At 49.3% G+C, this 16,903-nt stretch overlaps 2 protein-coding genes across 2 annotated transcripts in view; one reads left to right on the top strand and one right to left on the bottom strand.

Moving 5' to 3' along the window:
• The window catches only part of NLRP7 (NLR family pyrin domain containing 7), a 37,785-nt gene extending 35,409 nt beyond the window's left edge, over nt 1-2,376 (bottom strand). Inside the window, exon 1 of the mRNA XM_073017232.1 lies at nt 2,142-2,376. The gene's annotated coding sequence lies outside the window, so the exon portion shown is untranslated. The remainder of the gene's footprint in view (nt 1-2,141) is intronic.
• A 108-nt stretch (nt 2,377-2,484) lies between these two features.
• NLRP2 (NLR family pyrin domain containing 2) overlaps nt 2,485-16,903 on the top strand; it is a 31,640-nt gene continuing 17,221 nt past the window's right edge. The window contains exons 1-4 of the mRNA XM_007998107.3: nt 2,485-2,551; nt 8,085-8,383; nt 11,885-11,929; nt 14,825-14,896. Of these exons, the coding sequence (XP_007996298.3) occupies nt 8,104-8,383; nt 11,885-11,929; nt 14,825-14,896 (397 nt within the window). The 5' untranslated portion in view covers nt 2,485-2,551; nt 8,085-8,103. The remainder of the gene's footprint in view (nt 2,552-8,084; nt 8,384-11,884; nt 11,930-14,824; nt 14,897-16,903) is intronic.

Below are 16,903 nucleotides of genomic sequence, written 5' to 3'. Positions count from 1 at the left end.
AAAAAGAAAAATAATTCACTGAAATGTGGTCTGAAAACTGCTCCTGGCACATTTTCATTCATCCTTCCTATTCCCTCCATCCCTTCCTTTTTTTTTTTTTTTGAGACAGTTTTGCTCTTGTTGTCCAGGCTGGAATGCAATGGCGCAATCTCAGCTCACGGCGCAATCTCAGCTCACAGCAACCTCTGCCTCCCAGGTTCAAGCGATTTTCCTGCTTCAGCCTCCAGAATAGCTGGAATTACAGGCACCTGCCACCACGCCCAGTCAATGTTTTGTGTATTTTTAGTACACACGGGGTTTCACCATGTTGGTCAGGCTGGTCTCAAACTGCCCGACCTCAGGTGATCCACCTGCCTCGGCTTCCCAATGTGCTGGGATTACAGGCATGAACCACCACACCTGGCCCCTCACTTTCTTATTCTTCCTAGGATTGGCAACTGAGCGCAGTAGTGAAGAGCTGGGCTTCCAGAAGCTGACAGCTGTTCGTGATCTTCAAGATCTCAGGCAGGTTTTCTAAATATAGCTTGCCTTCATTTTCTCAAAGAATGTGAAAAATGGGTAGGGTCATGGCAATCACTACTGTGTAGCGAAGTTTAGAGGACCTAATAAGTAAATACAGGGTCAAGCATGGTGGTTCACGCTGGAAATCCCAGCACTTCGGGAGGCCGTGGTAGGAAGATTGCTTAAGCCCATGGGGTTGAGACCAGCCTGGGCAACATAGTGAGACCCCCGTCTCTACAAAAAATACAAAAATCTAGTAAGACATGATGCCGTATGCCTGTAGCCTTCAGTGAGCTATGATTGTGCCACTGCACACCAGCCTAGGTGACAGTGAGACCCTATCTCAAAAAGAAAAAAACAAAAAGGAAAGAAATATAGATGTACATATACATATATTGGTTCTAAAACATGAAAAAGGCCGGGCGCGGTGGCTCCTGCCTGCAATCCAAACACTTCGGGAGGCTGAGGCGGGCGGATCACGAGGTCAGGAGTTTGAGACCAGCCCGGCCAACATAGTGAAACCTCGTCTCTACAAAAAATACAAAAAATAAAAATAAAAAGGCTAGGCACAGTGGCTCATGCCTGTAATCCTAGCACTTTGGGAAGCCGAGGTGGGCAGATTACCTGAGGTTGGGAGTTCCAGACCAACCTGGCCAAACATGGTCAAACCCCATCTCTACTAAAAATACAAAAATTAGCCCGGTGCAGTGGCACGTGCCTGTAATCCCAGCTACTCAGGAGGCTGAGGCAGGAGAATCGCTTGAACTCTGAAGGAGGAGGTTGCAGTGAGCTGAGATGGTGCCACTGCACTCCAGCCCGGGCGACAGTGAGACTCTGTCTCCAAAAAAACAAAGCAAAACAAAAAAAACATGAAAAAAAGCTATAAAATTCAACTTTTTAGTCTTATTTATATGTTTACAAAATTAATACTGCCAGCCAGGCACGGTGGGTCACACCTGTAATCCCAGCACTTTAAGAGGCTGAGACTGGTGGATCACCTGAGGTCAGGAGTTTGAGATCAGCCTGGGCAGCATGGCAAAACTCCGTCTCTACTAAAAAAAAATTCGGCCCGGCGCGGTGGCTCACGCCTGTAATCCCAGCACTTTGGGAAGCCGAGGAGGGTGGATCACGAGGTCAGGAGATCGAGACCATCCTGGCTAACACGGTGAAACCCCGTCTCTACAAAAAATAGAAAAAAAGAAATTAGCCGGGCGTGGTGGGGGCGCCTGTAGTCCCAGCTACTGGGGAGGCTGAGGCAGGAGAATGGCGGGAACCCGGGAGGCGGAGCTTGCAGTGAGCCGAGATCGCGCCATTGCACTCCAGCCTGGATGACAGAGCGAGACTCCGTTTAAAAAAACAAAAAATTCAAAAATTAGCCAGGTGTTGCGGCGCATGCCTGTAATCCCAGCTACTCGGGTGGCTGAGGCAGGAGAATCGCTCGAACCCGGGAGGCGGAGGCTGCAAGCAGCCGAGATCACGCCATTGCACTCCAGCCTGGACAACTAAACAAGACTCCATTAAAAATAATAATAATACTGTGAGTGTAAAACCGATGAACTTGGTGCTTTTCATGTGTCTCGTAGTTGACATGTCATTGATATTTCACTTGAAATGCGGTTGGATTGTTATTAATAATATACTTAGGGTGGTGGGAGAAGGTAGCCAGTCACAGCTGAGGCTTCTAAGCAGTGATTCTCAGCGGCAATCACAATTATCTGTGACTCTTTAAAGAACTCCAGGGTCTGGGCAGCCGCAGTTTAACTCATCAACCGGCATCTCTGGGCGTTCGTGCTTTGAAATGAGGCCCCAGATGGGTGAGTTTAACAGGCAGCCTAGATTGGGAACCACAGGTGCAGATCCGGAAGCTCAGGTCAGGCATTGACCCCCGCCCCCCGACCTTTCAGTAATTCCGGCGGATACAGGAAGTGCTCAGCAGGAATTACGCCCCGAGGGCCAATCACAGGGCTGCGGCCGAGAGAAGCCTTTTTATTAGAACTTTCTCGGCCTACGTCGCTCAGTGCCGCCGGGGAGTGGGGCCAGGTGTTAGGAGGTGAGTAGCTCTCCGGCAGCTCTGCAATTTCATTTCTTTATTTCTGCATTCCACAGTTGGTAAAATTTCTCCTTTTTTTTTTTTTTTTTTTTTAAATTGAGACAGAGTCTCGCTGTGTCGCCCAGGCTGGAGTGCAGTGGGGAGATTTCAGCTCACTGCAAGCTCCGCCTCCCGGGTTCCCGCCATTCTCCTGCCTCAGCCTCCCGAGTAGCTGGGACTACAGGCGCCGCCACCACGCCCGGCTAATTTTTTGCATTTTTTAGTAGAGACTGGGTTTCACCGCGTTAGCCAGGATGGTCTCGATCTCCTGACCTTGTGAGCCGCCCGCCTCGACCTCCCAAAGTGCTGGGATTTCAGGCGTGAGCCACCGCGCCCGGTCCTTTTTTTTTTTCTTTCTTTCTTTTTTATTTTGGCGGGGAGAGGGTCTTGCTCTGTCGGCCAGACTGGAGCGCAGTGGTGCAATCAGGTTGAAGCTTGAACACTTCCCAGGTTCAAGCGATTTTTTCATGCCTTAACCTCCTGAGTAGCTGGGACTACAGGCGTGAGCCACCATGCCTGGAAAACATTGAATAGCTTTTCTTCTCTTGCTGGAACCTGGAGTTGTCTTTTTTCGGGTTTTTTTTTTTTTGGTTTGTTTTTTGTTTTTCTTTTTTGAGGGTCTTACTCTGTTTCCCAGGCTGGAGCATTGTGGCAGGATCTCAGCTCACCGGAGCCTTGACCTCTTGGGCGCAAGCAATCCTCGCACCTGAGCCTCTGAAGTAGCTGGGACCGTGGGAGGGTGCCACCACATCTCTCATGGCTAAATAATATTATCACTCTTTGTAGGGACTCACTAGATGTAGGGTGTTAGTATGTTGCCCAAGCTGGTCTCTAACTCCCGGGCTCCAGAGATCTTACTGCCTCAGACTCCCAAAATGGCTAGAATTACAGGCAAGAGCCACCGTTCCCGGCCTAAATCTTGTCTTCTGTTAGAAGTTCAGTGGTTCTGCCGGTCTCGGTGGCTCACACCTGTAATACCAGCGCTGTGGGAGGGCAAGGCGGGCAGATCACCTGAGGTGATGACCAACATGTAGAAACCCCGTCTCCACTAAAAGTATAAAATGAGGTGGGCATGGTGGAGCATGCCTGTAATCCCAGCTCCTGGGGAGGCTTATAGCAGGACGAACCACAGACCAAACCTCTCAGACACCGAGTTGTAAAAGGAAGGGATTTACTCAGCTGGGAGCATTGGCCAGCTACTGCCTTAAAATCCGAGCTCTCCGAGTGCACAATTTCTGTCCCTTTGAAGGGCTCACAACACTGAAGATTTCATATGACAGGGTTGTGGTTAAGCAATCTGGGGGATACGGGACGGGGGTTTCATGCACTGGTAGTCAGAGAAACAACAGGGCAGGGAGGAGTATCACAATGTTCTTCTATACAACGTCAGGAACATCGGTTTCTAAGTCATGAGTTGATTTTTAACTACTGGGTTTAGGCCAGGCAGACCCAGGCCTGGTTCTGGGCTTGGTGCGGGGCTGCCTGTCTTTGGTTTTACCTCCCGATTTTTTTTCTTAAAACAAGTACTGAGTATAAAACAATGAGAGGTTCTCTCTCTTTCCTCAGGCTGAGGCAGGAGAATCCCTTGAACCCGGGAGGCGGAGGTTGCGGGGATCCGAGGTCGTGCCACTGCACTCCAGCCTGGGCAGCAAGCGAGAAACTGTCTCAAAAAAAAAAAATTCAGCGGTTCTGACTTGGGAAAGAGTAGCAGATGCTTAGATCTAGAGTGTCTCTAGTTTACATTGGTTCATAAGAGGATAAGTTTGTGTGCTTTTATTTCTGTTCTCTTGGGGGATTTAGAATAGAGCTCAAAAAAAAAAAAAATGGAACAGGTCAGATGCTGTGGTTGCTGTGTGTGGAGTCCTGGGCGGTGCTGAGGTTGTGTCTAATGAGTCCTCTTAAGAGAAGGTATTGTCTTTTATTCATTGAGGTGGTGGAGCCTCTTATCCTCATTCTATTCCAGCTTCTGGACCTGAGTCTTATGCAAATACCTATGCTAGTTGTCATTCTCAGCAGCTAGCATATAGAGAAGTGTTACACCCTTTCTGTAAAGTTTTTGTTGCTACTGGTATATATATATATAATTTTGTTGTTGTTGAGACAAAGTAGCTCTGTTTCCCAGGCTGGAGTGCAATGGCGCTACCTCAGCTCACTGCAACCTCCACCTCCCAGGTTCAAGCAATTCTCGTACCTCAGCCTCCTAAGTAGCTGGGCCTACAGCCGCCTGTCACCATGTCCAGCTAGTTTTCATATTTTTAGTCGATAGAGGGTTTCACTATGTTGGCCAGGCTGGTCTCAAGCTCCAGACCTCAGGTGATCCTCCTGCTTCGGCCTCCCTAAGTGCTGGTATTACAGGCATGAGCCACCCCAGCTTCCCAAAGTGCGGGGATTACAAGCCTCAGCCACCACCCCCAGTGTTGTGTTTTTGTTTTACCAGGCTGGAGTGCAGTGGTGCGATCACAGCTCACTGCAGCCTTAACTTCCCTAGCTCAGTTGATCCTCCCACCTCAGCGTCCTGAGTAGCTGGGACTACAGGTGAATGCCACTATGCCCAGCACTTTTTTGTTTGCTTTTTTTGTAGAGACAGAGTTTTGCCATGTTGGCCAGGCTGGTCTGAAACTCCAAGCAATCCTTCCGCCTTGGCTTCCCAAAGTGCTGGGGTTACAGGTGTGAGCCATGGCCCCCAGCCAGCTTCAGTAAAGTAAAAGCCACACACCTGTGTCCTGAGACCAGGCTCCACCTCTAACTCATCCTCAAGCCTTTTTTTTTTTTTTTTTTTTTTTTTTTTGGAGACAGTTTCACTCTTGTTGCCCCAGGCTGGAGTTCAATGGCTCACCACAGCCCTCAGCGTCCCAGGTAGCCGGACTACAGGCATGCGTCACCACACACGACTAATTTTTGTACTTTTAGTAGAGATGGGGTTTCATCATATTGGCCAGGCTGGCCTCCATGTGAAGAGAACACCAGACAGGCTTTGTGTGAGCAATAAAGCTTTTTAATCACCTGGGTGCAGGCGGGCTGAGTCTGAAAAGAGTCTGTCAGTGAAGGGAGATAGGGGTGGGGCCGTTTTCTAGGATTTGGGTGGGTAAAGGAAAATTCCAGTCAAAGGCGGGTTGTTCTCTGGTGGGCAGGAGTAGGAGTCATAAGGTGCTCAGTGGGGGAGCTTTCTGAGCCAGGATGAGCCAGGAGAAGGAATTTCACAAGGTAATGTCATCAGTTAAGGCAGGGACTGGCCATTTTCACTTCTTTTGTGGTGGAATGTCATCAGTTAAGGCAAGGACTGGCTATTTACACTTCTTTTGTGGTGGAATGTCATCAGTTAAGGCAAGGACTGGCTATTTGCACTTCTTTTGTGGTGGAATGTCATCAGTTAAGGCAGGGACAGGGCATTTTCACTTTAGTGATTGTTCAGTTACTTCAGGCCATCCCGGTGGGCGTATATATGCACAAGTCACAGGGGATGTGATGGCTCGGCTTGGACTCAGAGGCAGAGGCCTGACAGTCTCGAGCTCCTGACCTCTGGCGATCTACCCACCTCAGCCTCCCAAAGTGCTGGGATTACAGGCATGAGCCACCAGGCCCAGCCTCAAGACTGTTTTAATTAAACTTGCCATTTTACTTCCATTTAAGTAACCTCCATTCACTAGCTCTTTGTTTTCCATTTATTCTGTGTGAATCCAACCCACCTGGGGAGTGGCCAGAGCCAAAAAGAGTGGTTAAGTAATAAACAGTGTTGGCCAGATGCGGTGGCTCATGCCTGTGATCCCAACACCTTGCGGGGCTGCGGTGGTTCAGATCTCTTGAGGTCAGGAGTTCGAGACCAGCCTGGCCAACATGGCAAAACCCCATCTCTACTAAAATTACAGAAATTAGCCTAGTGTGGTGGCCGATACCTGCAATCCTAGCTATTCAAGAGGCTGAGGCAGGAGAGTCACTTGAACCTGGGACACGGAGGTTACAGAGAGCCAAGACTGCACCATTATACTCGAGCCTGGGGAGTTTATTGAATTCCGTCTCAAAAAAGCAAACCTTAGCACACTGGCACAGTGAATTGCTGAGACCTCTCTGCCCCAGCTTCGCTGCCCTGCCCTAGCCTGGGGCTGCTGCTCCACAAATGCTTGACAATCCATTGTCTTTGCCATTGCAAGACCAGAGGGCGAAGTGAAGTCCTGGGTCACTCCTGAGAGGTCTCCATGTGTATGCATTTTCTTTTTTTTTTTTTTTTTTTTTTTTGTTTTGAGACAAAGTCTCACTCTGTGGCTCAGGCTGGAGTGCAGTGGCGCCATCTCAGCTCACTGCAAGCTCTGCCTCCCGGGTTCATGCCATTCTGCCTCAGCCTCCCGAGTAGCTGGGACTACAGGTGCCCACCACCACGCCCGGCTAATGTTTTGTATTTTTAGTAGAGACGGGGTTTCACTGTTTTAGCCAGAATGGTCTTGATCTCCTGACCTCGTGATCCACCTGCCTCAGCTCCCAAAGTGCTGGGATTATAGGCGTGAGCCACCGTGCCTGGCTGTGTGTTTGCATTTTCACATTCACCCCAGTTTTCATGAAGTGTCTTATCTCCTGGGTGATCCACATAGCTTTCCACTTCCTCATCCGATCTATGCTTGTCCTTTCATTGTTGTGTTACTACTTGGTTGTAATGAGAGAGAGTTTTTACTTCATAGGCTAACTTTTAGAGCCTGAGCAGTCCCTCAGGGAAAACCCTAACAGTAGCTGGTTATTTTGCAATTAGAAAAACTAGCTGGGCATCGAGAGGGGCGAATCAGGAGGTCAGGAGTTCGAGACCAACCTGGCCAACTTGGTGAAACCCCATCTCTACTAAAAATACAAAAATTAGCTGGGCATAGTGGTGAACACCTGTGATCCCAGCTACACGGGCAGCTGAGGCAGGAGAATTGCTTGAATCCGGGAGGTGGAGGTCGCAGCGAGCTGAGATTGTAGCAGTGCACTCCAGCCAGGGTGACAGTGACACTCCGTCTCAAAAAAAAAATAAATAAAGTAGCTGAGTGTGGTGGTGGGTGCCCATAATCCCAGCTACTCGGAAGACTGAGGTAGGAGAATTGTTTGAACCTGGGAGGCGGAGGTTGCAGTGAGCTGAGATCATACCACTGTACTCCAGCCAGGGCAGCAGAGTGAAACTATCTCAAAAATAAGTAAATAAAAGTAAAACGAGATGAGGTTTCACTCTGTTGCCCAGATGGGAGTGCAGTGGCACCACCAGGCCTCACTGCAGTTTCAGTCTCCCAGGCTCAAGCGATCCTCCCACCTCGGCCTCCTGAGTTGCTGGGGCTACAGGCACGTACCACCACCCACTGCTAACTTATTTTTTGTGGAGATGGGGGTCTCACTGTGTTGCCCAGGCTGGGAGTTTGTTCTTGAAGAAGCAGGGTAATGTGAGAGTGCCCTTGTTCATGGCACTGAGGGGACTGGCATTGAGACAGGAGTGCTGATCACCATCCCTCTCCATTCCTCCCTTAATTCTCATCAGAACTCCCACGTGGGACAAGATGGTGTCTTCGACCCAGGTGAACTTCAACCTGCAGGCTCTCCTGGAGCAGCTCAGCCAGGATGAGCTGAGCAAGTTCAAGTCTCTGCTCAGGACAGTCTCCCTGGGAAATGAGGTCCAGAAGATCCCCCAGAAGGAGGTAGACGAGGCGGATGGGAAGCAACTGGCGGAAATCCTCATCAGCCATTGTCACAGCTACTGGACGGAGTTGGCGACCATCCAGGTCTTTGAAAAGATGCACCGAGTGGATCTGTCTGAGAGAGCAAAGGATGAACTCAGAGGTGAGCAGAAATCGGTCCACACTGTGTCCTAGGAGGAAGCAGACGACCTCTCCAGGACTTTCAGAAGGCCAGGCGCACTGGCTCACGCCTGTCATCCCAGCACTTTGGGAGGCCGACTTGGGTGGATCACCTGAGGTCAGGAGTTTGAAACCAGCCTGACCAACATGGTGAAACCGCATCTCTACTAAAAATATAAAAATTAGCCGGGCGTGGTGGCAGACACCTGTAATCCCAGCTACTCAGGAGGCTGAGGCAGGAGAATCCCTTGAACCCAGGAGATGGAGGTTGCTGTGAGCTGAGATCACGCCACTGTACTCTAGCCTGGGCAACGAGCAAAACTTGGTCTCAAAAAAGAAATGGCATTGAGGCTTAGAGAGGGACTGCTTGTTCGTAACACAGGTGCTAGATCTTCATCAACTCTGGTGTCTGTCCTGGTCCTTATTTTCGATCTGTTTCTGTCCCTTTCAGGGATCATACCATTGGCCTGATATATCTGGATTTCACCAATCCCAGATCAAAAATAATGGGGGCAAAGACAGTTAAAAATTACAATAAAATGCACATGAACTGTGGTTATTTCTCTCTTGAGAGAGGATCTCGCTCTGTCACCCAGTGCAACCTCTGCCTCCTGGGTTCAAGCGATTCTCCTGCCTTAGCCTCCCGAGTAGCCAGAATTACAGGCACGTCCCACCATGCCTGGCTGATTTTATTTGTGTTTTTTGTTTTTTGTTTTTGTTTTTTTTTTTTTTTTTTTTTTGAGACAGAGTCTCGCGCTGTCGCCCAGGCTGGAGTGGAGTGCAGTGGCCGGATCTCAGCTCACTGCAATCTCTGCCTCCCGGGTTTGCGCCATTCTCCTGGCTCAGCCTCCCGAGTCGCAGGGACTACAGGCGCCTGCCACTTCGCCCAGCTATTTTTTGTATTTTTTTAGTAGAGACGGGGTTTCACTGTGTTAGCCAGGATGGTCTCGATCTCCTGACCTCGTGATCCGCCCGTCTCGGCCTCCCAAAGTGCTGGGATTACAGGCTTGAGCCACCGCGCCCGGCCTTATTTGTGTTTTAAATAGAGATTGAGTTTCACCATGTTAGCCAGGATAGTCTCTATCCTGACCTCGTGATCTGCCCGCTTTGGCCTCCCAAAATGTTGAGATGACAGGCGTGAGCCACCGCGCCCAGCCAGCTAGTGCGTTTAAAACAACTCTACTTTGTACCCCACAACTTTATTTCACACTTTGGTTTGTTGGAGACGAGTCTCACTCTGTCAAGCAGGATGGAGTGCAGTGGCGCAATCTCAGTTCGTTGCATCCTCCGCCCCCCGGGTTCAAGTGATTCTCCTGCATCAGCCTCCTGAGTAGCTGGGATTATACAGGCACCTGCCACTGTGCCTGGCTAAGTTTTGTATTTTAATAGAGACGGGATTTCACTATGTTGGACAGGCTGGTCTTGAACTCCTGATTGCGTGATCAAACCGCCTCAGTCTCCCAGTGTGTTGGAATTACAGGCGTGAGCCACCACCTGGCTATACTGTTTTTTGAAACGGGGTCTCGCTTTGTGGCTCAGGCTGGAGTACAGTGGGGCAATCACAGCTCACTGCAGCCTCGACCTCCCAGACTCGAGCAATCCTGCCACTATAGCCTCCCACCACACCTCGCTGATCTTTGTATTTTTTTTGTAGAGACAGGGTTTCACCATGTTGCCGAGGCTGGTCTGAAACTCCTGTGGGCTCAGCTGATCCTCCTGACTTGGCTTCCCAAAGTCCTGGGATCAGAAACATGAGCCACAGTGCCTGGCCAGTGCAGCTTTATTTACAGTTACCAAGATACAGAGTCAGTCTAAGTAACCATCACTGGATGAATGGAAAATGTGGTGCCTGTTGGGTACACTGCCTACTGCCTGGGTTATGAGATTATTGGGACCCACCCCAAGCCTCAAAAAGGAAACATGGTAGGCTGGCCACGGTGGCTCAAGCCTGCAATCCCATCACTTCAGGAGACCAAGGCGGGTGGATCACTTGAGGCCAGGAGTTTGAGACCAGCCTGGCCAACGTGGGGAAACCCTGTCTCTACTAAAAATACAAAAAAATTAGCCAGGCATGGTGGTGGGCACCTGTAGTCCCAGCTACTTGGGAGGCTGAGGCAGGAGGATCGCTGGAACCAGGGAGTTGGAGGTTGCAGTGAGCTGAGATTGCACCGTTTCACTCCAGCCTGGGAGACAGAGCGAGACTCCCTCTCAAAAAAAAAAAAAAAAAAATTGGTATTAATTACACAATGGGAATACTCTTCAACCTTAAGGAAATCCTGTCTTCTGTAAAAATTGACAGTTTTATTTCAGTTGGAGATCACCTCTTAGCATAGTATTTTCTATCTTTAATGGATGGGTGAGGGTTTTTGGTTTTTTTTTTTGAGACGAAGTTTCACTCTTGTCACCCAGGCTAGAGTAGAATGGCATGGTCTCGGCTCACTGCAACCTCTGCCTCCCGGGAGGGAGTGATTCTCTTGCCTCAGCCTCCCAAGCAGCTGGGATTACAGGCGCCTACCACCATGCTCGCTAATTTTTGTATTTTAGTAGAGATGGGGCTTCACCATGTGGGCCAGACTGATCTCAAACTCCCAATCTCGGGTGATCTGCTCACCTCGATCTGCCCACCTCAGCCTCCCAGTGTTGGGATTACAGGCGTGAGCAACCATGCCCAGCCGAGGGTTTTTACCTCTAGCTGGCCTCCAGAGGTTACAAGTTTGAAAATAGGAGGAGGAAACCCAGAGAGTTGGAAACTTACGAGGGTCTGGGCTCTGAAAAAGATGCAGAGTTTCTTTCTGTGCCGATCGCGCTCACACAAACGTGGTGAATGTTCCTAAACCCCGCCGGACTTTCTGTAAGAAGTGTGGCAAGCGCCATCCCCACAGAGTGACACAGGGCAAGGATTTTGGTATGCCCAGGGGAAGCAGTGTTAGGGCAGGAAGCAGAGTGACTACGGTGGGCAGACTAAGCCAGTTTTCTGGAAAAAGGCTAAAACTACAAAGATTGTGCTAAGGCTCGTGCGTTGAGCCTATCTGCAGATCTAAGGATGCTGGCTAAAAGATACAAGCGGCCAGGCGCAGTGGCTCACGCCTGTAATCCTAGCACTTTGGGAGGCCGAGGTGGACGGATCACGAGGTCAGGAGTTTGAGACCAGCCTGGCCAAAACGGTGAAACCCCATCTGTACTAAAAATACAAAACTTAGCCACGCATGGTGGTGCATGCCTGTAGTCCCAGCTACTCAGGAGGCTGAGGCAGCAGAATCGCTTGAACCTGGGAGACGGAGGTTGCAGTGAGCCAAGATCTTGCCACTCTAGCCTGGGTGACAGAGACTGTCTCAAAAAAAAAAAAAAAAGATGCAAGCATTTTAAAATGGGAGGAGATAAAAGACCAAGTGATCCAGTTCTAAGTGTTGTCTTTTATGAAGGCAATAAAATCTTGAGTTTATATTAAAATGCAAATCCCCCCCCCCCCATTTTCCTTTTTCAGAAGCAGCTTTGAAATCATTTAATAAAAACAAGCCTTTATCATTAGGTAAGTTACTCATTTACGACTTTTATTCTTCATGTGAGATTTGGGGAGTTGGGGCTTTGTTTTAAGAAGAGACAGTGCTGTCTACTAAGAATGTAAAGAAATGCCGGACTTCTCATCCCTGCTCCCAGGATGGAGCCGGTCACACAGGTGGGTAGCAGTAAGCCCTGGGAAGCTGAAACACGATAGTATTTGTTGGAAATCTATAAATACATACAAAGTGGGGAAGGGTAAGCTTGGCCTTTGAAACTGGATAAGCTAGAGACTTTTCTTTTTTGAGATGGAGTCTTGCTCTGTCACCTAGGCTAAAGTGCAGTGGCACAATCTCGGCTCACTGCAACCTCCGCCTCCCGGGTTCAAGCAGTTCTCCTGCCTCAGCCTCTGGAGTAGCTGGGATTACAGGCACCCACCACCAGGCCTGGCTAGATTTTTGTGGTTTTTATAGAGATGAGGTTTCACTATGTTGGCCAGGCTGGTCTTGAACTCCTAACCTCAAGTGATCTGCCCACCTCAGCCTCCCAAAATGTTGGAATTGCAGGGATGAGTCACCACACCTGGTTGTTTTTTTTTTGTTTTTTTTTTTTTTTTTTTGAAACAGGACTTCGCTCTGTCACTTAGGCTGGAGTGCAGTGGTGCAATCATGGCTCACTGCAGCCTTGACCACCCAGGCTTAAGCGATCCTCCTGCCTCAGCCTCCTGAGTAGCTGGGACCACAGGCACTTGCCACCTGGCCTGGCTAATTTTTTTCACTTTTTGTAGAGACAGGGTCTTGCTATGTTGCCCAGGCTGGTCTCGAATTACTAAACTTAATCAGTCCTCCCACCTCATCCTCCCAAAGTGCTGGGGTACAGGTGTGAGCCATGACCCCTGGCTCTTACCAGCTATTTACATCCTGAAGATTTTTTTTTTGAGATGGGATCTTGCTCTGTTGCCCTGGCTTGATTGCGGTGGCACAATCATAGTTCATTGCAGCCTCAACCTTCCAGGCTCCAGAGATCCTCTTACCTCAGACTCCTGAGTAGCTGGAACTACAGGTGTGCTCTGCCACACCCGACTAATACGTGTATTTTTGGTGGGGACAGTTTCACTCTGTTGCCAGATACAGTGTCAAACTCTTGGTCTCAAGTGATCCTCCCACCTTGGCCTCCCAGAGTGCTGGGGTTACAGACATGATTCACCACACCTGGCCATGAAGACTTTTTATTTTATTATTATTATTATTTTTATTTTTATTTTTTTTGACAAAGTCTCTTTTGCCCAGGATGGAATGCAGTGGCATGATCTTGGCTCACTGTAACCTCTGACCTCCGCCTCCTGGGTTCAAGCGATTCTCTTGCCGCAGCCTCCGGAGTAGCTGGGATTACAGGCACCCACCACCACACCCGGCTAATTTTTGTAATTTTAGTAGAGACAGGAGTTCACCATGTTCGTCAGGCTGGTCTTGAACTCCTGACCTCATGATCCACCTGCCTCAGCCTCCCAAAGTGCTGGGATTATAGGTGTGAGCCACTGTGCCCAGCCTCATGAAGACCTTTTTTGAGACAGTCTTGCTCTGTCACCCAGGCTAGAGTACAGTGGTACAATCTCACTGCAGCCTCCGCCTCCCAGGTTCAAGAGATTTCTCCTGCCTCATCTCCCTAGTAGCTGGGATTACAGGTGCCTACCACCACGCCTGGCTAATTTTTGTATTTTTAGTAGAGACAGGGTTTCACCATGTTGGCCAGGCTGGTCTCAAACTCCTGACCTCAAGTGATCTGTCTGCCTCAGCCTCACAAAGTGCTGGGATTACAGGCATGAGCCACCTCGCCTGGTGGTGAAGACTCTAAAGGCTCTTCTCAGACCAGCCTTTGTCCTGAGGTTCACATGCCCGTGTCCAGTTACCTCCCCAGCATCTTTTCAGGAGTTCCATGGACTCGCCCCTTCATTATCCAGGGTTAAACTGCAAATGTTAGGATTCCACCTTGTTTTTTTTTTGTTTTTTTTTTTTTTGAGATGGAGTCTCGCTTTGTTGCCAGGCTGGAGCTCAGTGGCGCAATCTTGGCTCACTGCAGTCTCCGCCTCCTGGGTTCAAGCAATTCCCCTGCCTCAGCCTCCCAAGTACCTGGGACTACAGTTGCTCACCACCATGCCCGGCTAATTTTTTGTGTTTTAGTAGAGATAGGGCATCACCCTATTGGCCAGGATGGTCTCAATCTCCTGACACTAATGATCCACCTGCCTCGGCCTCCCAAAGTGTTGGGATTACAGGCGTGAGCCACCCCACCCAACCGATTCCACCTTGTACTTATATTCTTTCCCAGTTCATTTTAAATGTATCTACCTCATCAGAAACTAGGGAGTTAGGCCCCGCAGGCAGATAACCTGAGGTTGGGAGCTCGAGACCAGCCTGACAAACATGGAGAAACCCTGTCTGTACTAAAAATACAAAATTAGCCGGACATGGTGGCGCATGCCCGTCGTCCCAGCTACTCAGGAGACTGAGGCAGGAGAATCACTTGAACCCAGGAGGCAGAGGTTGCAGTGAGCCGAGATTGCGCCACTGCACTCCAGCCCGGGCAACAAGAGCGAAACTCTGTCTCAAGAAAAATTAGGCAGTTAATCCTCAAAGCCTTTCCAGTGACCTTATGCGTGAGTACTGTGTGTGTGTCTGTGTGTCTGTTTTTCACACCTTGAGTTCTGAACTTTTAGAATTCGTACCAGAAAGGCACCTAAACCTGGGATCATGGCCTAATGTACTTGCACTTTTACATCCAGTACCTCGTCAACATCCTTTTTAGTAATCTAGTAAATTACCTAATCTAGGCTTAACTACTGAGACTCAGTGGTCGCACTTGAGCCATCTTGGAGGCCCACTGCCAGCACAGCAACAGGCCAGTAACGCCCCTCCTTTTTCTTCAGGGATAACACGGAAAGAAAGACAACCTATAGACGTGGAGGAAATGCTGGAGCGTTTCAAAGCAGGAACACTAGGTGGGTGACAGGACCTCCGATGCTGGAGTCAGCTGAGGGAAGCTGCCCCTTCTTGCTGCTTTCTCCTGTTCCTTTTAAGAACCCCGTCTCTTTCCAATCTTTTTCTCCACTATTCTTAATCTGCCTACTGTCTCCTGGAGAATTCCAACCTCCCTTCCGTAAGAATGGCGGGAAGAACAAATGTTGTGGAGAATTAGAACCAGTCTGTAGAAAGTTAGGAGCATGGTGCAGTTTTGTTTTTGTTTTGAGATGGAGTTTCTCTGTTGCCCAGGCTGGAATACAGTGGTGCGATCTCTGCTCACTGCAACCTCCACCTCCCAGGTTCAAGCGATTCTCCTGACTCTCCTGCCTCAGCCTCCTGAGTAGCTGGGATTGCAGGTGCCTGCCACCACACCCAGCTAATTTTTTTTTTTTTTGAGATGAAGTCTTGTTCTTGTCATCCAGGCTGGAGTTCAGTGGTATCATCCCTCTTCACTGCAGCCTCCGCCTCCCAGGTTCAAGTGATTCTCCTACCTCAACCTCCCAAGTAGCTGGGATTACAGGTGCATGCCACCAAGCCCAGCTAATTTTTTCTTTTTTTGTATTTTTAGTAGAGACAGGTTTCACCATCTCAGTCAGGCTGGTCTCGAACTCCTGACCTCAAGAGATCTGCCCCCTTCAGCCTCCCAAAGTGCTGGGATCACAGGCATGAGCCACAGCACGCGGCCTTCTTTAAATTCTTTACAAGTTGACAGGTGGCCAGGCACGGTAGCTCACGCCTGTAATCTCCCAGCACTTTGGGAGGCTGAGGCGGGTGGATCGTGAGTTCGAGATTGAGACTATCCTGGCCAACATGGTGAAACCCTGTCTCTACTAAAAATACAAAAATTAGCTGGGTGTGGTGGCGCGTACCGGTAGTCCCAGCTACTCAGAAGGCTGAGGCAGGAGAATCCCCTGAACCTGGGAGGCAGAGGTTGTAGTGAGCTGAGATCGTGCCGCTGTACTCCAGCCTGGCAATAGAGCGAGACTCTGTCTCAAAAAAAATTGACAGGTGTAAATGTATTTATGGTACATTGTTCAGACAACTTTAAACAACTCAGAGAAAATTGAGTCTTATGGGTAGGTGACTTGTCTGAGCTGACTTTGTGATCAGGTTTTTTCTGTTTTTTTTTTTTTTTTTTTTCTCAAAACGGAGTCTCACTGTGTCACGCAGGCTGGAGTCCAGTAGCTTGATCTCGGCTCACTGCAATCTCTGCCTGCTAGGTTCTAAGGGATGTTTCTGCCGCAGCCTCCCCAGGTACGGGAACTACTAGGTGCCCACCACTATGCCTGGCTAACTTTTGTGTTTTTAGTACAGATAGTCTCCCCAGGGTAGCCAGGTTGGTCTGGAACTCCTAACCTCAAGTAATCTGCCTACCTGGGTCTCCCAAAGTGCTAGGATTACAGGTGTGAGCTACCACACCCAGCCTGTGATCAGTTTAAGATCAGCCTTGCTTACTCTCATGTTCCCTTTTATCTTCCTGGTAGCATTTTTGTTTTGTCTTCAGAGTTTCTCCCTTGTCACCCAGGCTGGAGTGCAATGGCGTGATCTTGGCTCACCACAATCTCCACCTCCCAGGTTCAAGCGATTCTCCTGCCTCAGCCTCCCAAGTAGCTGGGATTATAGGCGCCCACCACCACATCTGGCTAATTTTTTTTTTTCTTTTTTTTTTTTTTTTTAGTAGACATAGGGTCTCGCCATGTTTGTCAGGCTGGTCTCAAACTCCTGACCTCAGGTGATCCACCTGCCTCGGCCTCCCAAAGTGCTAGGATTACAGGTGTAAGCCACTGTACCTAGCCCACATTGACTTTTGATAGAGCAAGTATTTCTTGTTACGGCTCTGTAGAATAGAGGTGAGTAACTTGGTTGAAGGAATCGTTTGCCCTGTTCATCTCTCTAGACATGGCCAATGTCATTCCCAGCACACAATCTTGACAAAGAATTCCAGTGAGACTGGGGGCACTGTGGAGCCTGCTGTCTGTCATGCT

This window comes from Chlorocebus sabaeus, chromosome 6 (assembly GCF_047675955.1).
Source record: "Chlorocebus sabaeus isolate Y175 chromosome 6, mChlSab1.0.hap1, whole genome shotgun sequence".
Lineage (NCBI taxonomy): Eukaryota > Metazoa > Chordata > Mammalia > Primates > Cercopithecidae > Chlorocebus > Chlorocebus sabaeus.
Note: the sequence above shows the minus strand (reverse complement) of the source record. Positions and strands in the feature narration are given on the sequence as shown.